We start from the raw sequence: 24,044 nt of genomic DNA, 5'->3' as shown, positions 1-24,044 counted from the left end.
GTCTTAAAAATCAGTTTGTCTCTAATTTAGATGTAAATGATCTTTACTTCCATTCAAAGATTAAACTCATAAGTATTAGTAAAAAGCACACTGAATTTTATCATGGCAGTGTTTGGAAATGTTTCATTTTGCACACAATTATGAGCAAACAGGCATTCATTTAGCTGGCTGTATGCAGTGAATCAACAAAACCCCAAAACATGTTGGCATTTGTTATATTCCATAAATGTATGCAAATTTCATTCATTTTGCAATTTTTACAATGCTAACAACAAGATAATTCAGCATTTTATGTCACAGCTTATTGAATACCGATAATTTTCTGTTTAAACCAAATGCAAAATGTAAATACTGGTAAAGGACGAATGTTTATAGTGACTATCTGCAGAAATCAGCAAATCAGCCAGATTTTACTTTTACTGCTGAGCATTACAGCAGTTCCAGTTTTCAAAGCTATTCAGGATTCTCAGAAAAAAAAGGATCACTCATGATAGTCATTTCACGGCAATTCGTGTGTGTGTGTGTGTGTGTGTGTGTGTGTGTGTGTGTGTGTGTGTGTGTGTGTGTGTGTGTGTGTGTGTGTGTGTGTGTGTGTGTTTACTCTGTTGAGCCTCTTATGAATAGGGGCTTTCCTTTAAAAAAAATATGTTTTGCAACATGTTCAGCTATGATGGTATAGTAAATTAGTGAATTTTGTATTGTCTTATTTAGTCTTTGGCAGTAACATGTAACACTAGTTGTATCTACTGTTGGTAATAGCTAGTAAGTGCAGCAAAAATCAATACAGTTTTCAGATAATTAACTTATTTAAGTATGTATAATTAATATATTGAATGCCTTTAAAATTAGTTTCAAATAGCCGATAAGGAATTCGAAGCAAGATATAAGCGCATCTCCAATATGAAGCAATTTATCGGCTTAAGACAGATCAGACTTTGTCAAAAGGGCTGAATTATTATGTAAATCCTGTTATATTCTTACTTCAAATAATCACTTGATAGTACCTCATAGGTTTTATGACTGTTAGTTTAGCTGTCAGTGGTTCTCAAACTCTGGTGAGTGTAAAAAATATGGAGTGAAATTGTAACCTAATAGTGTTAACTTCAACAGCACTAAACATTGCTAATTTAATTAGAAAAGGTTGAATAATAGCAAAATGTATTCATAATGATCAGAGAACTTTTATTTGCTACTCCTCTGGTTGGCATGTTCCCAGACAGGAAATACTGAATCATTCATTACTGTCAAATCTCTAACAGGCTCCCGACTGGTGTAGGTGACACCTCAATAAGTAAAACCATTCCCTTTGTTCTCCGGCACAAAAATTCAGAGCGCTGTATAGAAATGGTCACTTACACAATGAGAAACAAAGGGCCATTGCACTCACAAACACAAAGCACAGCAGCTACAGGCAAAGAGTCTCAGCTTCTCTGGTTATTTCCTTTCAAGTCCCAGAAGTCACCTTCGCTGATAAAGACCAAGGACTTCTATTTTCTATCAACAGCTTCTGAGGTTTTAGCGATAAAAAGTGAAATGTTGCTGGGGAGTTTGAGAAAGAGACAGTTTCAATGGAAAAGATGATGATGTCAAGGTTTTTCTTATGTTCTCGCCACATCTCTTCTTGATAGTTGTGCTAGACATTTTTGGAATCAGTGCATTAGTCCAGGATGTCTGAGTGAAATGCAGCTCTGTTGTCTCTTGGTCGCTCGACAGTTCCAGTATTGGTCAGGTATAATGGTCCTCTTTCACTCAGTTGAAGAGACAGCAGCTTTCTGAACACTTTATCCACAGAGCACATACAAAGTTTGCTCCAGTCATTTTTCAGAACCATATTTAAACAAGAGCCTCTGTTTATAATACAAATCTTCACAGTACATACTTCATGTCTAAATATCATACACATTTGTTATAATATAACTGAATAGAGATACACAGAGATAGCTGAAAACTTAGCTAGTCCACAGAAGCAGCACCTTGACTTCATCTCAGCTTGATCGCAATAATATACAAATGCACAGACAGGCATCTGTCTGTCAAAGGCTCCCACACTCAGAATGAGAACTCTGACAGGTGGAACCGGACTATTTAGAGAGAAAAATAGAAGAACAGAATCGCTGTACAAATTTAGAGGGAGGAATAGCGCCACACGGTCCACTTCCTCTGAACTGCACAGGTGCTCCCATTTGCTTGGTACTAGGAGAATCCTTGGCATGCCCCCTGTGCTCTTTAGCGTTCATTGATAAGGATTTGAAGGAGTAGCAACAGAAGGCTGAAGGCAGCTTGAAGCATTAGACTGTGAGGTGAGGCAGCGTTTAGGAGACTGTTAGATGACATGGTGGAGTGGCCCACCAGTAATTCATTTCCCAAGACCTGGAAAGAGACAGGGAAGTTAGTCTTTTCATCTTTTCATGACTTCCAATCTCTTTAATTGTTGTAAACACTTTGAGTTTCATGTGTCATTACTGCTCATATAAAAGCAGATTAGTGATTAGGTGCCAAACACAGATATGTGTCATCTCTTGTCAAATACAAATTTATCTCTTTCACCTTTGAAATTTCTCTTTTCATTTTCAGTAAAATTAAAATACTTGGACTTTGTGGGAGCTACACAAACATTTCAAAGAATGTGGTTCATACCTGATGTGCTCATTTGATTGTTTCCCCCCACCTCCTGGTCTAGTCTGTATTGGAACCTGCTATTCAGCAGTCTTCTGCAGCTTCTGTACTACATCTCTACCTAAAGTACATCTCAATATAAACTATTCAGTAACCACTTTAACTTAAATCCATCTTGTTCCACTCCCATTGAATTTTTACATATTTATTTTCTTATTTCACAACAAGACACTCAAAGTAAAGTTTTTAGTTATCATCATTGTATACAAAAGCTATGCAGTGAAGCAATGTAGCCCAAATTTGCACTTCCCAATGCAAATACAGGCAGCAACTTGGGTGAAAAATGTGTTTAAAGCTGCACCGTGAAAAACCCTATCAGCTGGGACTCTCCTACAGACAGTGGTGTGTGTGTGTGTGTGTGTGTGTGTGTGTGTGTGTGTGTGTGTGTGTGTGTGTGTGTGTGTGTGTGTGTGTGTGTGTGTGTGTGTGTGTATGCAAGGCGTAGATAAAAGTGCTGCATAACTGTGTGGCTAAATGAGACTTGTAGTAAGAAAGCAGTCTGAGTGCTCAAACAGACACGCTGTAAGTACCAGGCCATTCTCTCCTGCTGCTACCAATAATCACAGGACAAACTTAATGATACTTTTAAACTTTGCTTTTACATAGAGAAAGGGAGAAAAGGATTCAGCCTAAAGACAAGTGAGCAAAAATGTAGAGCTTAATGGTACATAAGTACAAAAATCTTTCTATAACTAGAATCTATCTATTATTGTACCTGTTTAGGGATTTGTAATGTGACTATATTCACAAAAGTAATAAAAAGGACAATTTAGCTTTGCTTGTGGTTGACCGTGAGGACTGAAGTAAAGCTAAAGTGGAAGCAAGAGCTGCTTCCACTGCTGAAATGCAGTGAGAAGACCCTCACACACACAATCGCGTTTTGAAATGGTTTCTGTGTCAGATTAGGTGATCATAGTCAAAAATGTAATATATTATATTGTAATGTATTATACTTAATGTCCTCCCCAAGAAAAATGGCTGGCTGCAGTGCTACATTGGACCTTGAACATGCGCAGCCTGCTGCACATGGATGTGCCAAAGACTAGCTGCAGTGGTCCATTGAATATTTATGTGTGCAACTTACATTTTTATGAATAAAATTTAACCTAGGCGCCACAGATCATCACTTGGCAATGAAAACAGTATTTTTTATACTTCTCATTCTGAATAAAGAGAGTGAACTTGCTATTGTGCTGTATGTGTATGCAGAAGTTAAAATGCACTACATATTTATTTGCACTGAAATGAATTAACAAAAAGGTAAACCTTATTTCGAGACTTCCTAATCAGCACCCCATGTCAGCTTGGTTAGGGTATTATCTGGCTAGTATTGTGTTGCCTAATGCAAGTATTAGCAGCAGTATTAGTTATAAAAGTGTCCCATGATGGTCCTATATAAGGGTGAATTCAAATGTCTTGATGCATGTTCAATCATCCAGGTAAGTAAAACTCCAAAAGTTGATCCTGTTCATCTGGACGAAGCGTTTTCAGTGGGAGAAACGTTTCGTCACTCATCCAAGTGACGGCTTCAGACTGATGAGTGACGAATACTGATGAACAGAATCAACTTTTGGAGGTGAATTCAAATGTTTATACCTTAAAAAAATGGTCATATTAACACGATTTATGTCATTTTCATCAGACAAATTCCATTTGGAATACGGAAAATGAGCAGCTGAAACAATAACACAGACAGCAACAAATCTCACTGTCGTTGTCTCGGTCCTGTACAAAATAATTTCAGAAGCCTACAATGTTGCACATCTGAGAAAGTTGTTTTGCCAGAAATGGTTCACTTCTAAACGTGGCATTTTGTAGAGATGCAAGAAAAGAATGACGAGAAAACTGCACACCTGTGTTGGTATTATTGTATCCAGAATGTTCCTCATAGTTTCTATGGTTCCGGGTGGAGAGGTGGTGCTGCTGTTTTCTCTTCTGCCTTGGCTGGTTGTGCTGTACTGGCTGTGAGTCGGCTGTTGGTCTGATTCCCTTCCAAACATCATGAACGCATTACCTGAAACATTAGATATAGCAGTAAAAAAACGTTACTATTCCTCAGCAGCAGCACCTTGGTGTTTTCATTGAGTTACATTCATGTCTTATTCAGTCATGACAGATGCCTCCTGTTCTGCGTTGTAAATCTTGCATAAGAGGTTCTCCTAGGCCAAGGCCAGTTTGGATTTGGACAGCATAGGAGAAAAGGAAAAAAGAAAGGCGAAAATACTCAGTATTCTCTTCAAGCATCCAAACTGCACCTGCCTCTCCACATCGACCTCATTAACACTTAGACCGTTTGCACTGGCCAAATAACTGTGAGACGTCTCTGTATCTTTTCTAGGCAGGGGGCCCGAGGAAAGACTGGCCAAAGATTCACCTCGCTACACATACCAAAGATTTTCTCAATGTGTACAGGTTCTGTGATAGATATATGCTTGCCAGGGTCAGTAATAAGGACATTCATTATTCACACTCCAGAGCAGAGGTCATAAAAATATGAAGGAAAGAGAGGAAGTTTAAAAATTTGCATGGAAAACAAAGAGACTAGAGAAAGACATAATGCAAATACATGTATGGCAATGGTGACTAATTTATGTTGTGTCAGCTGAGAGTGTCTGAGAGTTACAGTTTAAAAAAAGCATTATATACATTATATACAGGGAGTGCAGAATTATTAGGCAAGTTGTATTTCTGAGGAATAATGTTATTATTGAACAACAACCATGTTCTCAATGAACCCAAAAAACTCATTAATATCAAAGCTGAATGTTTGTGGAAGTAGTTTTTAGTTTTAGCTATTTTAGGGGGATATCTGTGTGTGCAGGTGACTATTACTGTGCAGAATTATTAGGCAACTTAACAAAAAACAAATATATACCCATTTCAATTATTTATTTTTACCAGTGAAACCAATATAACATCTCCACATTCACAAATATACATTTCTGACATTCAAAAACAAAACAAAAACAAATCAGCGACCAATATAGCCACCTTTCTTTGCAAGGACACTCAAAAGCCTGCCATCCATGGATTCTGTCAGTGTTTTGATCTGTTCACCATCAACATTGCGTGCAGCAGCAACCACAGCCTCCCAGACACTGTTCAGAGAGGTGTACTGTTTTCCCTCCTTGTAAATCTCACATTTGATGATGGACCACAGGTTCTCAATGGGGTTCAGATCAGGTGAACAAGGAGGCCATGTCATTCGTTTTTCTTCTTTTATACCCTTTCTTGCCAGCCACGCTGTGGAGTACACGGACGCGTGTGATGGAGCATTGTCCTGCATGAAAATCATGTTTTTCTTGAAGGATGCAGACTTCTTCCTGTTTCTTGGCCCAGTCTTGACGTTTCAGCTTGTGTGTCTTGTTCAGTGGTGGTCGTCTTTCAGCCTTTCTTACCTTGGCCATGTCTCTGAGTATTGCACACCTTGTGCTTTTGGGCACTCCAGTGATGTTGCAGCTCTGAAATATGGCCAAACTGGTGGCAAGTGGCATCTTGGCAGCTGCACGCTTGACTTTTCTCAGTTCATGGGCAGTTATTTTGCGCCTTGGTTTTTCCACACGCTTCTTGCGACCCTGTTGACTATTTTGAATGAAACGCTTGATTGTTCGATGATCACGCTTCAGAAGCTTTGCAATTTTGAGACTGCTGCATCCCTCTGCAAGATATCTCACTATTTTTGACTTTTCTGAGCCTGTCAAGTCCTTCTTTTGACCCATTTTGCCAAAGGAAAGGACGTTGCCTAATAATTATGCACACCTGATATAGGGTGTTGATGTCATTAGACCACACCCCTTCTCATTACAGAGATGCACATCACCTAATATGCTTAATTGGTAGTAGGCTTTCGAGCCTATACAGCTTGGAGTAAGACAACATGCATGAAGAGGATGAAGTGGACAAAATACTCATTTGCCTAATAATTCTGCACTCCCTGTATATAGACATTTCAACAAATATCAGCAAGTTCTGCAAGGAAAGCTGTAGCATCCTTGTTACATGGCTACAGATAATCAAAGAGTGTGTCAGTGTACTTTAGTTTAACAGTTTCAAGCACTTTGGTTAGCAACACTATAAAAATAAAGTTTGGCCTATGTTATCTTATAAAGGTAAACAACAAAATGCTCACTACGTAAGTCAACAAACGTATCAGCATTGTTTCCCTCTTAAATAACAGGAGAACCTGGCAGATTAAATGCATGTACAGATGTGTGTAAAATACCTTTAAATTAACAATGAAGAATAAGTTAAAAGAATAAACATAAAACCAAAGTTCAAATGCAGCCTATACTTGCTAATTTGATAGTATAGATAGTATAGTACAAATAGGTGCTCTGTTTTAAAGATCAGATATCAATCAGATCTTTAAAGAATCTTTAAGATTCTCTTTAAGAAAGAGGTTTTACAAGTATCTAAAGCAGGAAAGGACTATTAGTTTTCCAGAGCTTCCATAAGACACACGGGGCAGTCCCAATTTCTCATGTGGCCCCTTGAGAAAATTAATTGCCCACTCCTTTTCTAAACTCTTTTTTTCTTTCAGAGGTGAGCAAGAAACAAATTCTTAGACACAATTTTTATCCCTTTTTTTGTTTGTTTGTTTGTTTCTCTTGGGCTACTAGAAATTTTAAAGTAATGTTATTGTTCTTTAGACCTTGATATCTTATGTCTGTGAAGGTTCTCAGTCATCCAGGTCATTGTAGTCAAAGGAGCTTGCAAAGAAAAGCGTCTTTCTACCTACCCACCAAGGTCTGAGGGATCTTCCAAGAATGGTGTGATTGTTTTCCTGAGCACTGATTGGTCAGTAGACAGTGCTTTTGCACATTTATCTCTTTTTTGATCACTTTAACACACCTGGGGAATTAAAAAATTTCCAAAATTTTCAACAGCATTTATTTTCCATCAGTTCTTTAAATAAGATATGATAAGTTTTAAATAGGCTAATAATTACAGGGTTGCTTACATATAATTCAGTTAGAAGTGACTGTCTGAAAGAGCAGGTGGAATTACCAAGAAACCACATAAAGTGCAAATGATCGTGCAACATTTAAAAAAGTGTTTTGTTTCATTCATAAATGAAAGAATGAACCAGAGGGAGTGAGAAAGAGCACACTCTGAATTTTACAAAGAGACCCTTGATTTAAACACATCTCTCTCTGTGCCAGTGATGAAGTATGCTGGAAAACATTTTTCTCACTGAATCCCAACAGCTCCATCCTATCATTATGCCTGCCATGGAGCTTAATTTGGTTTTCATATCAAGCCCCTTGAATGTCCTGTATTACAGGTTATCAGTGAAAATTATACTGATTACAAAATTCATTTTTTCTGTTTTATCTTACAAATGAAATTACACTGCTCAACCAGGAGTTAAGTGGAAGGATGTGAAACCACAGAAATCAGAGCGAGCCAGCAATTTGGGAAAACAGGATTTGTTTCATCTCTACAGTTGCAGGCTCTGTCTTTTTACCTGTGCCAGATGCAGTTCAATTTCACATAAAGTAATGTACTATATAGTGAATATAATATGAAATATAAATGAGCAAAATTGTTAATATCCCCAGTAAGTCTCCCTGAAGTTTAACCCCTAACTTCATTCTGTAAACACTGAGTGGGTGGATGGAGCAGGGTGTATTTGTTTGTGTATGTGTACCTGCATGCATGTCCATTTTCATCTTTGCTCCTGATTTTCCTGCACAAGTTCCCAACAGTGTTACATTTCATGCACTTACACCTGTCATCCTGTACATCCTGCACACTTTACCCTCTTTTTTGGGAACTACTCAAATCGACTGCAAGTCAGTGGTGGAACGCAGCACTTCGCCTGTGTTACTGTGTATCCATCAAGACAGTGAAAAGATTTTGAACTTTGAAATTGTAGAAGAGAGGCGAATTTGGAAGATAATGAATGCAAGGCCTTTTGCTTTTATTGGATAGGACAGTGTAAACTCTAGTTAGAAGGGTGGGGAAGGAGTGTATGTGTGTGGGGGGTAACCCATAGGAAATGGTCTGGGGCAGAGTCAAACTCTCTGTCTAAATAAATAAATAAATCTTGTTACGATTCGGTGTTGTCAGTGTTTTGTTTTAGGCGTGACTGTTATGTGTTTCCTGCTTTACTCTGAAAGTCTGTCTTATCTCAGTGTGTTCAGTTTACGCTTCCTTGTCTCGTCAGTTCTGATTTGCCCCAGCTGTGTCTCCCTCCTGTTGTCCATTCCCTGATTGCTCCCTCTATGTATTTAAGCCCTGTGTTTCAGTTTGTCAGGTTGGCGATCTTCCCCCCTGGTTGTAAATAGTTTGGTGTTTTGATGTAAATAAATGTCTTAGTTTGCTTTGATGTAAATAGTTGTCGATACTTTCGTTTTGGGATTTTTTTGTGGAGACCCGTAGTAGTTTTTTTTGTTTTGTTTTTTTCCTTTATTTTTATTTTCCCTGTGTTGCACGCCGGTTGCCTAGGCCGGGGTGTAACAATCTGGGTAAATTGCCAGATGATTAAACATGCAACTATTTTGCTGGTAATACCTGAAATTAGGAAAGAAAATCAACAGCCTATTTATGCAAAATAATTCATAATTTTATTGAGGGAGTTATATTGGAGGGGTCATAACCCCCCTGGAAATTACACCCCTGTGCTCAACCGTTTAAGGCAGGGCTGCCCAATCCCAGTCCTCGAGAGCTACTATCCTGCAGCTTTTAGATGCATCCCTACTCCAACACAGCTGAATCAAATGGTTTGATTACCTCTCCAGCATGCCATCATGTTTGGCAAAGGCCTGATAACAAGCCATTCATTTGATTCGGGTGTGTGGGAACAAGGATGCATCTAAAAGCTGCAGGACGGTAGCTCTCGAGGACCGGGATTGGGCACCCCTGGTTTAAGGTATAGCAATGCATATGACAAGGATGAGCTTGACCATAATTTATGCCGAGAACAAGCCCAACACCAGCAAGGAGAGAAAACTGTTGAACTTGATTGGCCTTCTTCCCCAAGGAATGAGCGACCCCGCAGAACTGCCAGCATGGTGCAACCATGACCAGGACCTCAAATCTGATTAAGAACTTTTCATCCCAGATGCCACTAAAATTCATCAAGAAATGTTCCCTGTTCTAAATTCTGTTCTAGATCCAGTGACAACAAATATATAAGAGCTGCAATGTGTGACAAAACAAAATGGGCAGGCAGTCACAGTATACTTTCATCAAGTGTAGGAAATACATATGCAAGACACAGCAAAATAGTCCCTCATGTGTCATATAGATCAGCAGACACGGGCTATTTGTTTTCCAGAGTGGCAATAATCTAGTCAGTTTCACAGAAGTAAACAGTTAGTTACCAGAAAACCTTCCTTCATTTATATTTGTTCAAGATAAACATATTTCTTTCTGCCTACAGTATATCTTGATTATGATTGATTTTTCTTTTTTCATTACATTTTGTCACGAGTATCACTTCTGTACATACGTGTGTTTTAACAGCGGTAAATTCTAAATATTAACCATACATGTGGTCTCCAATGCTTGCCATTGAGAAAAAGTAAACATCCATAAACTGCTATGGTTGTACCCTGCGTCTCGCCACGTGGCGGCTGGGAAATGCTTCAGCGCCAGCAAGTCCCTGACATGGATAAGCGGAAGAGAATGGATGGATGGTTGTGGTTGTATTGATTTAATAACACAATAAATGTTGGCAGAGTAACAAAAATATTGACATTACACAGGCAAGGGTTAATCTATAAACCAAAACTTACAAAAAAGGCGCATTAACCCTTTCTTTTGAACCACATATCACCAGTTAAACAGGCTGCCAACAGCATAGTCTAATGATTTATTCCCAAATATCTCTAAATGAACACAATCCTACAACAAAAACCTGAGTCTGTGCACTACTTTGTTGACATTAGAGTAAAAAGGTAGCACTCACTGAGACAGATGTTGTCTGTGAAATATCCCAGGAAATTCTCACACTCTTCTCTCTGGCTCCCACTGGCTGAGCATGAGCACCATGGGGCTACGCTGGACGTGGAGTTGTCAACATAGTTGGGAGTTATTGTACTTCCTGCAGAGAGACAGCGCCAGCCGTCAATCAATATTAAATGCGCATTGCTTTTGAGTTGTTACAATCATGATGCATTATTTTCTGAAGCCTTAATGGACTCTGCATTCCCTATACACTGACCTGATGTAAAAGCATGGTAATATTATAACACCACAGGTTAGATTAGCTGCAGTCATATTATATAATAGAGTGATGCTGAAAAATGCTCCAATTTTCTCTTTTTTAGGTCACAGAAGTCTCTGGCATTGAGATTGTTTTCTGTTCCCCCCGCGCCCCCCAACATAGTGTTGGTGGGATTTCAAGTACTTTAATAAATACAAGACAAGAATGAAAACGCCAAGTGTGTGTTTGTGCTGAGGGGCACCATTTGAGATTCTTGAAATGCATTAGGTTAGCTCCTCTTTCCAGTGCATGGAAAAGAAATGTCTGCTCTACCTGCTCTTTTTCTTTTGCCACCTGTTATAAAACAGATTAAACCTCACTCTGCATAAAGAGCTTCAGTTTTTTCTGCAATGAGAGATATTTATACTTATACCATCTTATACCAAGCTGAACTTTGTCTTTTCGTTCTCCCACTCAATCTTAACCTGTTCTGTATTTATTAATTTAGCTTCTAGCTAGCTTTTGCTCATTCCGGTGCATTTAAGGCTGCACAGTTTTCTCTTTCCTTCTCTCTCCCAACATATGCCACACAGCATCACTTACATACTGTCTTTTTCCTCCTACAGGTGGTGATTTTATGTTTTCGACTGTGTGTTTTCGCTCTCCATGTTACATTCCAGATGTTCACATACCTATAAGCCCTGTGTAGGCAAGGAGGCAGGCTCCATAGTTCTCTTGCTTGCAGCCACTGGCAGATGTTTTGGACGGTTCACAGTCATACTGAAACTGTGCCAGACGAGACCTATAAAAACACAAAATGCATACTAGTTAGGAAGAACACAACAGAACTCTACATTTTTATCTAAAAGGTTTGCTGATTTCATTTTTACATATCATTTCTTACTCTAAGTAACTTAAGTTATAACTCAGTCATTTAATTAAGAGTTTGCTGCTCCAACATTAAAGAAATATTGCAGGCCATGGTGAAGAGTGAAAGCACTGAGCTGTAATGTGAAAGTGATAGAAAGAGTAATATATTTCATTCCCCAGACCTGGGATCATTAGTAAAGCCCTCTGAGTCTAATGGGGCTGTGGAAAAATAATGGCCATGACCAGAGATAGCAATGAGTGATAACTCTGATCCATCTGGCTCTTTATCTGTGCTAAATATTTAATGTGTTATTCCAACAGGCTCTCTGGGGTGTTCTAACCACTGGTGGTACAAAGCTTTAGGGTAAAACAGCAGGCCATTTTGTTGATTGAGTGGCTGTTTATTTAGTTTCAAAGAGCCATACGATTGAACAGCACTGGCCTAAATATGTATGGAGAATACAAGTAAAATCTATATCCAAGAAAAACAAGAGAAACTAGAGTATTTAGCAATATCAAAGCTGGAGTAAACAATTATCTTAGTGCCGTGTGTTGCTGTATCAAAATAAGATGCATAGTGATAAATGCTTTCCAACAAAAAACTTTTACTCATGCAGGTTGCTGAAGAAGGCTGCATTTAGAAACGTTTTATTTTTTTCTTCTTCTGGGAGAAAATGCCATCTGCAATTGATTAACTAGTTGGTAATACCCTCGCTCTTACTTTGAAAGAGTCGTTTTTGCTGTTCAGTCCTTTCCGTTTCCTGCTTTCTCACCAGCTACCTTCTCCAGAGAGAAACTCTAACTTCAGTAGCTGGTGATGTTAGTCTTGTTCTGCCCTGGAAAATTTACTTCAGGCTTGAATTACCCTCTAGCCAGAACCTGTAGCAGGTGAAAAACTGGTTTTGGCTCCAAAGCAGAACAAGAAGTACAACCGTGACCTCACTGGGGAGGTGTCTGATTATATCTGCTGGTTATTTATTTCCCAAAAACTGAAAAAACTGTTGAAAAATTATATTTGTAAGGAGAAACCAATAACATGTTGATATTATATAAATAATTTACGGATGCAAGCAAACCTCTATGTTTTGATGCATACATTTGCCAAGTGGAGTCTGTTATTAGTCTATTATTACGTATTTACTTCTGTTCCTACCTGCACACATAGTCAGCTTTGCAGATCCTCATCTGTGCAATGCAGTTGGGTTTATCCACCGTTTCATACGAGCAGCTGGGCACAATGGTCTGCCTTCGACGCTCTGCACAGGCTGTGTCCGTACATGGGCAGAAGAGCAGCTCATGTGTATAATCAGCAGGAACACGGTCAAAGAACCTGCGCAGGGCCTTATTGCATTTGGGCCGGTTGCACAGGCCTGACTTGGCAGTGGGTTTGATACAAGCCGAGACATATTCTGTGCGGAGCTTCTGGCACAAGTCGTCCACATTGCAAGCCTTGGCTGCATCCAGGCAGCGATTCACAGTTGTCATGCCAACATCAGAGTCTGTGGACGGAAGTAAGGTTAGTGACAAGGTTTCAACAGAAAACTAATCGAGAGGTTTTGTGTGTATGTGAATGAGAACATAAGCATGTACTAGTTTACCAATTCATCCTGATGAGATGTAATCTCCTGTTGTTAAAACATCAGATAAGGAGTTTGGAATTGAACATCAGGTTTAAGGAGGAAGTGTGTGTGTAAACAAAAAATGGGGGACTTGTTTTTGACTATCAGAAAAACAAAAGGAGCATCAGACGAAGAGTCTGGCCTTCAGTGCTTTGAACATAGCACAATGTCATAATTTTGAATGATTGGTTGATTGCTTTATTTCAACTCTATATTTAACACCCCTCTATGACCTTATACTGGAGAAAAATTTTTTTTTTAAAGTGTTTCATATTTGGTAGAGCGCAGTGATTAGCACTATTGCCTCACATCAGAAGGTCCTGAAGGTGCGAATCGAGCCAGGGCCTTTCTGTGTGAGGTTTGAATGTTTCTCTGTGTTTGTCTGGATTCTCCCCTTTGCAGTCCAAAGACATGCAGCTAGTAGGGTTAGGTTAACTGGTCTGTCTAAATTGCTCATAGATATGAATGAGTGTGTGAATGGTTGTCTGTCACTCTGTTAGCCCTGTGACAGACTGGAGAACTGTCCAGGGTCTACCCTGCCTCTGGCTCTATCATAACTGAGATGCGCTCCTTTAATCTGAATATTGTGAATCTTTGAATTTAATTTGCCTTTTAAATTGTACCCCGTCCCCCAGCCCAACAGAAAAATTATGAACACTCAATTGTTCCTTTTTTTCTAATTTGAATTCCACAGGGTCGCAGAATTTAAACATGACAGTAAGAAAAGAAAAATTGTGCTTTCACAAAACCCAGTAAGACGTGCAATTCTTGTTACTTTTCTGCAGAATGTACACCAGAACGTTTACATGTATTTACCCACACCTCCACAAAGTAGGTTAAATAAGGTATTACCAGAGAACAGTAAAGAATTTTAATGTATTATTATAGAGTCCTTAACTTACGACATAAAGCGCCTTGGAGTATTTGTTTTACTGATTTGGTGCTTAAAAAAAACCTGAATTAAATGCAAAGTGATTTCTGAGTTGCCATGTCCTTTGCTTTAGACAAGACTGAAATGCTTGTCAACAGCTAAAATACTTCACTATCAGACTTTTAACTACTTACTTTTTATCTTTTACTTTACAAGATCTCATCTTCCATTTCTTATTTCATGGTGACTGTAAATCTTCAGTCGTATGTAACATCCAATAGCACAGGTACACAAACTTATTGTAACAAGTTATCTTTTGCATCAGAACACTATTGTTATACTAATGTAATATTGAATTAAAGGTTTTGACATCTAAAATTAAGAGTCTATGAGGTAAAATTTTAGATGTCATGACTAATTATAAATTAACATGAAACATAACATGTTTCATTATATTATAGGTAAAATATATCAAAATCATTAGGAGTTTTTTGTTTGTTTGTTTTTTTAACTAAGGATGTGTTGGATTATAATGCCCTGCATATAAGTTACTGTTCACTTATGCTTCCTGTTTTTTCTTACTGTGTGGAACTGTGGGGCATGACCCTCAAAACAATAAATCCAATAGTTATGTTACAAAAAAAGAGTAATAGGGGTCATTAACAAGTCTGGATATTATGATCACACTGAGCCATTGTTTCTCAGGTTCGATATGATGAAACTGGTTTAAATTAAATGCAAACAAATGAAATGTGTTGTTGTTGTTGTTGTTGTTGTTGTTGTTGTTGTTGTTGTTGTTAACAATGCTAATTAAGTTCAAGCTAAATCTAAGGTACTCTCAAACTGCGTGTGAAGGTTTTTCTCAGTGTGGGAGATTAAGTTTGACTTGAGAGATTTTTTTTCTATTTTATTATAATAAAGCAAAGAAAGAGATTCAACAAAGATTTATTTCTGTTGTTGGGATTAAATTGTGGAATGATGTTAATATGTGCATAAAAATGTGCAATTCATTATTCTGTTTGTTGATGTTTGTTAATGATAAGAATATAGGCGGGGCATAAATATAGGGACTACTGAGCCTGTTCAGTGATTTATTATTATTATTATTATTATTATTATTATTATTATTATTATTATTGAAGAGTGTTATTTTTTTTTTTGCTCGTAATATATGACGACTGAACTAATAAATATATATCAAATATCAAATATTTCTGTGTAGATCTGCCACTGAAATGAGCAGCACAGTGATTGCAGCTTTTGCTACTTTGTGACAATTTGTGAATGAGCCTTTGGGATTTATGTTGGGAAATGTGGAAGTGAGCTGACCTCTGTGAGTTGTGTACTTCAGAGATGAGTGATAAGCTTGTTTACATATATATATTTTTAAAGCTGGCAGGTCCTCTGGTCAAACTAGATGAAGACAGCGGTGCAGTTTATGAAATGTCAACGGAGAAAAGTCAGCAATATTTTAATAACTGATTTATTTTTAGTTCTTTTTTTGGGCTAAATGCCAAATATTTGGTCCCAGTTTTTAACATAAACATTTGCTACTTGTGTTCATTATTTATGAATTTGGTTTTGTTGTGTTGGTTCCAGTCCCATTCCCAGCAGATTCATATAATGTAGAGCCAAAACATGGCTTTGGCTCTTGATAACAATGACCACATCAGTATCAAAACCTGATTTCAGCTGTTCTTAAATAAAACTTTGCCTCATTTGATAAGGGATATTTAGTTCAGTCTGTTGTCATTCGGTGTTATATTAAGCTAGTATGTTCTTTTCATAGGCCAGATTTGGAATAGTCACTTATTTTAAGACAGTAGTATCAAAAAATGCCTCCATTAGTATGCTTTGACGTTCATGGATTATGTTATTTCAGCTGAGTCTGAGATGTGAATGTTTATATTGGGCATGTTTACAGTGAAAAGGCTTTGGCGTAATGTTGTATACTTAATAGAACACAAACATCTTCAAAGGGTAAAGGGGTTTACAATATGGTGAAAGTTAATGAAGGTTGGTGAACTTGCCAGCAGAAATAGAGGCCAAGCGGACATAGTTGTAATCCCTCTCCACTGTCTCATAAGGGTAACTCTCCACCAGCTTGAGTCCTGGGGAAAAAAACAACACACAGTTAGGAATAAAGGCTTCAGTAGGCACTACAGTTTATCTAAATCTCAAGAAATACAAATAATGGCATGTAGTCATTTTTATTTAGTCACTGAGACTCCAGTTCACTCAGTCATAAATTACACACACATTCCCTCAGCTTATTATTCATTTGTCAGGGTTATTGTGTTATTTTCAACCCACTCGCCAATGCTGGCATTTACGTTTCTGTAGCCACATGTATAATCCAAACATTTCTCAACCTAAAAAGGGTTTCATATCTATATTTATATCGACATTGCGGTATTTTTAAACACTCATGGTGCTCTTTGTTTTCAGAAAATAGAATGGGGGTAAGTATAATAACATCTATGAACATAAATAACAAATGATATACTTTATTGTACACCACATGTGGAATCCCCCAGTAATCCAGTCCTCTTATACAGGCTTGCTTACAGCCTCTGGCCACAATTTAATTTTCCGCCACACACTTCCTGTAGACCTTTTCATGAAATATGAACACTAGTTGCATTCTTAACGGTGCCTCAAAATAACTGATTCTTGATTAATTGTTTAGGTTGACACTGAGAACAGTTCACTTTATTTACAAATGTCTGGAATCTATCTATTATCAGTGACAAAGTATTCCTTGGGGAGCCATGAGAAGACTGGAACCAGCCTTTCAGTAGGAGAGTGCTCCTCTGTCTGTTATCCTCCTCAGCCTGTTGCTTCTTGCTTTGATTTTCTGCTGTGCCATGTTGTTTGATGAACAGCGCAACTGATATATGAGCCTCTATTGGCCTTTCACAGATAAATAAGCATCGGTGTGTATGTTATCCAATATGTCTGTTTTTTCTTTTTACTGAATCTAATGTTGATAAATTGCATTTCATTTAAAATTTCTCTCTCATAGGTTACCCAGCAGAGTGCCTTCGACTTTATTGCTGGCTGTACCTTTCAGCACTGCCCACACCACATACGATACTATCACAGCAAAGCGGACGGTGGTGAAAAGTCATGCAGTGTCTTTGTAGTAAGTTGCCAATTAGGTTGCAAAAACATTGCTTTAAAGTTAATAAATATCTCATTATTTTCCCTTTACTTCAATGTAACTTTAACATGATCTGTGTTTATCCGGTATAACAGCCTGTGACCCGAGCTCTGCTTCACAACGCATTTTAAATTTCACCTAGCTATTCCAAATATGTTAAGTATTGAAACTAAGCATTAATGTAAATTGTTGTTGTAGTTTTTTAAGTAACAATGTAACAAATGATAAAACACTGAGTAGAATGAATTATAAGGTGCAGAAAAACCAAATGTAAGGTCCATATGAGGGCATAGGGTGTCAAGAGGGTAGCAGAGTATTGGCTGGTGTATGATTACTAATTTTTTTTTTTTTTTTTTAACGCTCTGGATCTGCATATGCACCCATACAAACAGTATTGGTCAGGCTCTAATCTGACATAGTCCATACTGGCCACATATACATTCCTGCTATCCATTTTAGCCAAAGATAATCTGTTCAAAGCCTGTTCTTTTATTCTGATCATTCTTTTGTATTTATCAATGGACTCTCATGTACATATATACATCAATGCTGACAGTGTTTATTATCATTAGTCGTGACTTCTGATCACCACCTCCTGGGAGACACTGTCTCTGCCTGAGAATGGTAGACAACCGAAAAAACAACAGCAAAAAAAGAACATTTAAAAAATATAGAAAAAAAATGAAATGGCTGAAGTGCTTAAGTGATATTCTATAAGCTAAGCTAACCGGTCTGGATGCTAATTTATCTATAAATTACGTATGACTTTGAATGCTTGACAATTTTCTTAATTATTTCTTTGCTTCATCATAATGTTGTGTTTTTAAAAAGCCAAGAACCAATTGTTTCTGCAGGTGGTAAGAATATGCTTTCATGCCACAGAAACTAAATTCTGGCCATACGTAGGTCTATAAACAAGGGCATGTACACAGCCTGGGTGGCTTCCAAACATAAATGTATTTCATTGCTCCACATAGGTAATGTATGCTAAAAACATGTTACCTGACAAACAGGCAAATGGTTGTTACGCCCAACCTTCATTTTATTCCATCAAAATGGCAAAGCCACCAGTTTACACGCTGTAAAATGTATACATATAACGAGAAACACATTTTGGTTCAGATAGATTGAGAGTGTGTGTGTGTGTGTGTGTGTGTGTGTGTGTGTGTGTGTGTGTGTGTGTGTGTGTGTGTGTGTGTTAGATACCATGTATGATAGACTGGTGCAGACTCCAGTAGATGCTTAGACAGTTCTTCTCCTTCTTCATTCCTCGTTTACATTGGCAGCCATGTAAAGGACTGGACAGCAGAGCAGACACTGCACTGGCACACTGGCTCCTGGCGCCTGGGCCCAGTTTCATGCTGCCATTGCCTGCCACACACTGGCGCAAAGTACGAAGACGTGGACTACAAGTCTCATCACTCGAGCACGAGTCTCCGGCCACCAAGCAGTCTCTACTGGCATGTACAACCTCTAACAGAGCTGTTTCAGGAAAAAATGAGAGAAATGTAGAAACATGAGGGGATTGGAAAAAGCAGTTAATGTGTAACATCATGAGATGAAAAAAAGACCCATGCTAATGCAGACCAATAGTGCATAAGAAGAAAGGGGAAGGAAAGAATTGACACTTTGAATAAATTGTAAAGTGTTCTGAAAAGTACAGAATTTTAAAACAGCCGGAGATTTTATTGTGAAATCCTGCCAATGTAATGGTTGAGGTGAGCAGGACAATGAACGAGTTTACTCTCTTTTGTATATTTCATGCTTGTGTGGTAACATAATGACCATTTCATTCTAAAACCAAGTGAAATATAACTATTACTCTGTTTGTTTCCATAGCTTCCATTAATATTTTAACAGAAATGCCTAAAATGACCACTGCAAAATTACAGTGAACAAATCCCCTGCAACTGTTGATGGAAAACCCCCACCTGCAAACAAGGTCACTCTTTGCTCTTGCCATTGTGAATTTTTATTCCATTGTGGTTTCTTGTTTGTAAAACTTCCCCAAAACCTAGAAAAATGAGCTTTGCTTCTCATGGTTGGGTCTATGAGCCAAATAGGGCAGCGGAACATTTTTGGACAATATGCAGTTGGCCACATGATAAAAGAGAAGACACAATAGTAAAAAACCAACTGAAGTTTGATGAGAGATTATTTCCAGACAGCAGTCGGTTGATATTGAACTTAAAATCACCTAATGAATCAGCATGTTTCAGACCTGACTAAATATAACAGATGAAGACTTTAAGCTTTGAGTTATAATAATTTAATATAAACCTAGAAATGGACATATGTCGACACATCAAAGAGGAGAAAAGGAGTCTTGATAGTTAAAAGCATGAATTAATACGTCTTTGTGTCCAGAAATGGAAAATAGAGTTTTGCATAAAGTATATCAGATCTTTTTGTTGAGGTTCAGTATTTCTTTCACACAGAGTTTCTCTTTACGTCAGAAAAGTACGAACTGAAGAACTGAGCACACCTACTCTGAAAACAAACCTATTACTTTATAGGTTTGTTCAAATTCAGTGGATAACTGGATGACATGTATTTGGACTATTCAGTACCTTGCAAATGGCCCTGCAGGCTACAGCATTTGCTGCTTTATTGAGAAGAGAACAGCTTCAAGGATGAAGATATGAAAATAATGTCTCTGCATATTAAATGTGCATGTATTTTATTCAGTTACTGTGGGAAACCTCTTGAATGGCAGACCTATACAGATGCTAATTCATGTCCTTAACAATTCATTGCCAGACCTTGTCCCGAGTAGCTTGGACTCCTACAGTTGTACTGCATGACTCAAGCTCATTCTATTCAATATGCTGAGGTTCTTGAACCTCCAATGAGTGTCATTTACAGAACATGTTAAGAACATTATTGATTAAGAGGAACACACACACATTCATCTGTTGCTTTGGTGAAGAAAGGCTTTTAATTAAGGTTTAGAATAAAGTGAAATAACCTCCAAGCAAAAGGCTTTTTTCTTTCTTCTACAGCCAACTGGGCTCTGTTGTTTGTGTTAACATTCTGTCCACTTTTGTCAGATTTCTCAGAATATGTTTTTGTCTATTTAAGTCACAAACCCCTTTAAGTGCTGCCATTTCTAAGGATGCTCCTTGTGTACATTTGTATCTTAGGGAAATTCTGTAAACATATTCCTTAGCATGGCCTGCAGGAAACCAATTGTATCTTTTTATTCAAACAGTGAAAAATCATACCACCTTCATTTCACATGAAATCTTTTACCCCATCAGCTAAAACCACATTTTTCCATTTCATGCTGTTTTCATCTGCTTACACAGCGGGTATTTCTGGGGCAACATTGTCTCAGCTACCGTTTTGATCTCTAAAACATATATGCATACTCAGGAACAATGTATTAAAAAACAAATAATTTTCCATTCAGTCAGCACTATGCTATCAATTACATCTCCTTCCAAAGCTGGAGCTTTACTCAAACCCCACAGGTGTCCTGCGTCTCACTCACATCAGGAGTTATGCATACGCTCATATTCTATTCATCACATACCAGCTAAGCGCAGACATGTGGATGCTGGGTTGGGGAAAAGTTGCAGCCAATGCCAGTGTCCTGGAAGGCCAGATGGTCAGTTGCAAATTTATCCCAAGCCTTTCTTTACAGCTATGTCTGTCAGTTTGTGCTGCCTGGGCAGAAGCTGGAATAGACACCATACATCATGAATGCAAATTAGCCACTTGATTTGACATTTCCAATAAGCCTGTCTCAATGTACCAGTAGGGTTAGCCAATTAACCATGTCAGTAATCAATGCGTTCCAAGGCTCAGTTAAGTCCTCAGTTTCCCTGCCACATAAATCACAGGCAGATTAGCTGATCAGTTACCCTCGTGCGCCAGCTTAATCGTCCACTTCAAGAGAGATAAAATGGAAGATGAAACTTAATGAAGTCAGCTGGAATGTTACCGTCACTCCTATGTCTCTATAAAGCTGTGAAGCTGTGGGCTAAAATGGCAACACATGAGTGTCTTTTTTCCAGTGCTTTTAGAATTTGTAAATTATCTTGGATAGCTGGATTAAAACTAGCAGCCTCACATTAAAGTGATTATATGACTGCTTAGCCAAGGGTGTTAGCCAACGTGATACAAGCCATTGTAGTGTAACTGCTCATTTAACACAATTGTGGCTCTATTTTTGCTCTATTTTGCAGCGCTAAACCTGTACTGAGACAAAGGGAGTTTGGGAGCTCTTGAGTCATTTTCTGCCACCAAACAATTGTGGTTAAGCCAAGGCACTTGCAGAGCTCCCGCAATACACGGGCAAATATTGTAATTTGTAATTAATAATTTATTTTACCATTTTTTTTCCATCTACTGCAGAGTGGCGTGTGCACTGAAATACAGTTTATTTCTGCAACTGATGAAGATTCTTGCCTATAATCCAATCCACTAAAGTGTGATCCAGTTACAAAGAAATGTCAATACTGACGTTGTGTTTGATAAGTGAGCAGTCTGTCTATGCAGTTAATTAAACACCTGTAGTCATTACAGACCAGCAGAGATTATATGATTTGCGAGAGGGGCTCTACTAATTCACATGGGTGGCAACGCAGCAATTTCATTGAATCACAAGGCTCTGTGTTACCATTGTTCAGGATTTAAAGATAAATAATGATAAATAATCTGGTGTACCTGTAGCACCACAAAATGATCCATCCTATAAATTAAGATTCTAATTATACTAGAATTTAATCTTGATATGATAACTAAGAAAAAACCAATAACCATTGCCATTTTCAATACCATGGAAGGAAAAATGACAATAAATTAATAAGATAATCTATAATGTATTGTAGTTTATGTACTTATAAGTATATGTACAGTGTACAATGACAGTGCTATTTTAAGCTCTTTCACATAGTGTCAAAATAAAGTCAACATGATTATCATGTATTTATAACATATTAAATTTTAAGTATTAACTAAAAATTTCAAGATATTTTTAAATAGCAAAAAGCAGAAATATTTCAAGGTTTTGTCTTTAATACGTTGCTTAGAGATGGTGGTGACTCTCAAAGCAGAGCCAGTGAGAACCGAATGAGAATTGATAAGGAATTGAATCAATGATAACAGAACCAGAATCTCTAAATTCTTATCAATTCCCATCCCTAGTAACCTATGACATAATTTAAAGCTTATCATACCTCACTAGTGCCTCCCTGGTAATATAGATATATTTTATGTTGCCACAGCGCAAAACTATTGAGACTGCTCAGTTTATTATTGACAAATCTTCCAAAGCATGTCTGGCTACTTTTTAACCAAAGTTTTTCAATCATTCGGATCCATCAAGTCCATAAAAGGAAGAATAACCTAATGGCCTAAATATAAGAAATCAGAGATATCAGAGAATATGTGAAACTATTGGGATGAGTATCAGGTAATGTGCAAACAGTGGGGGCACAGAAAGGAAAAAAGTCCTAGGATCTCAATTATCACCACATATAAAACCCAACAGCAAAGTAATTAACATATAATGCACCACACAAGCATGAATGCTGGCAACGGCATCGGCCACTTACGTAGGTTACATAGTAAACTCTACAAAGATTCAACACAGAGGTCTACATCTGGGTAATTGATAATAGTTAAACAGTGTCTGGGATTGCATCAAGGAGGCCATCTGGCATAAAAACACAAAAAGAAGAAAGAAAAAAAGAAATCCACCTCCAAACATGATGTGGAGCTTCCTGCTGTGATAGCATCGTGTGAATAAGGAAGGAACTGAAAGTAGCTTCTAGCACATTAGACCAAAAAAAACCAAAAACAAGAAGAAACACACAAAAAGACCCTGATTAAGACACATGACACTGGGACCGGAGAGATAAAAGGACAAAACGCAGAGAAGAACATGGGGAAGGAAACAATACAGGGGCCAGGGCTACAATCATTTTATCTAGACGACGAGTACAGACAACCACTGAGACAATTCAGAGAGAAACCAGAAAGACACTATTACAAATGCGTTTAACACTTTAATTCACACATCAGAAGTCCTTAACATATAAAGTGTTCCACATGACATAATTTAATAACATTCAAATGAAATTTGCTCTTACTCCTTCTTGATCTACAAATGGTCACAATGAACTTCTTAAGTTTGGCATTTTACCTCTGAGAGAAAAGTGAACCTCAACTTCCTGTGAATGTGATCTAAGTCTTAATGTTCTGTGAAATTTGGCCGCCTTTTCAGTGATGACATCTACGAGGTTATGATTTAAATGAATTGTTAGTGAGCGTAAATTGTTCTTCCAGTGTATCAATCTTCTTAGCAGAGATGTAGCCTGTGTCTTTCTATTATAACTTATTGCCGTCTGATGCTCTGCATAAGGCAACATTATTTCCACTCATAGCACAAAATTAGTAACTAGAATAAAGCAAAGTCAGCTGCACTTATACTTCATGTTAGACATCAAACAAATGGCACATGAAGACCTAAATAGGCCTGTAATTTAGCTTCAAAGTTTTGAAAGCAGTCTGACTTTCAGCAGAATACATCACGTTATGAGCTACACACATATTTCTTTTCAGTTTAGAAATATTATCCATTCAGTTGATCCCATTCCAACAAGAGATATTTCCCACTTTTACTAAGGAAAATGTTTAGCATCATATAAATTGTTTACTGAGAGCTTCGGTGCAAATATGCGACCA

The 24,044-nt window shown here is 37.8% G+C and overlaps 1 protein-coding gene across 3 annotated transcripts in view; it reads right to left on the bottom strand.

Annotated features, from left to right (window-relative positions):
• Positions 1-678: 678 nt before the first annotated feature.
• Positions 679-24,044, bottom strand: part of gfra4b (GDNF family receptor alpha 4b) — a 54,598-nt gene continuing 31,232 nt past the window's right edge. For all 3 annotated transcript variants that reach the window (XM_086300816.1, XM_086300821.1, XM_086300831.1), the window contains 7 exons: positions 18,558-18,833; positions 16,219-16,299; positions 12,852-13,197; positions 11,521-11,630; positions 10,592-10,726; positions 4,530-4,690; positions 679-2,370 (listed from right to left, as the gene is read on the bottom strand). In XM_086300816.1, the coding sequence (XP_086156942.1) occupies positions 2,227-2,370; positions 4,530-4,690; positions 10,592-10,726; positions 11,521-11,630; positions 12,852-13,197; positions 16,219-16,299; positions 18,558-18,833 (1,253 nt within the window). In that variant the 3' untranslated portion in view covers positions 679-2,226. The remainder of the gene's footprint in view (positions 2,371-4,529; positions 4,691-10,591; positions 10,727-11,520; positions 11,631-12,851; positions 13,198-16,218; positions 16,300-18,557; positions 18,834-24,044) is intronic.

Source organism: Aulonocara sp. 'chitande type north' Nkhata Bay, linkage group LG2 (genome assembly GCF_057382095.1).
Source record: "Aulonocara sp. 'chitande type north' Nkhata Bay isolate Kocher_YH1m ecotype deep benthic linkage group LG2, A_spYH_male_GT1.1, whole genome shotgun sequence".
Lineage (NCBI taxonomy): Eukaryota > Metazoa > Chordata > Actinopteri > Cichliformes > Cichlidae > Aulonocara > Aulonocara sp. 'chitande type north' Nkhata Bay.
Note: the sequence above shows the minus strand (reverse complement) of the source record. Positions and strands in the feature narration are given on the sequence as shown.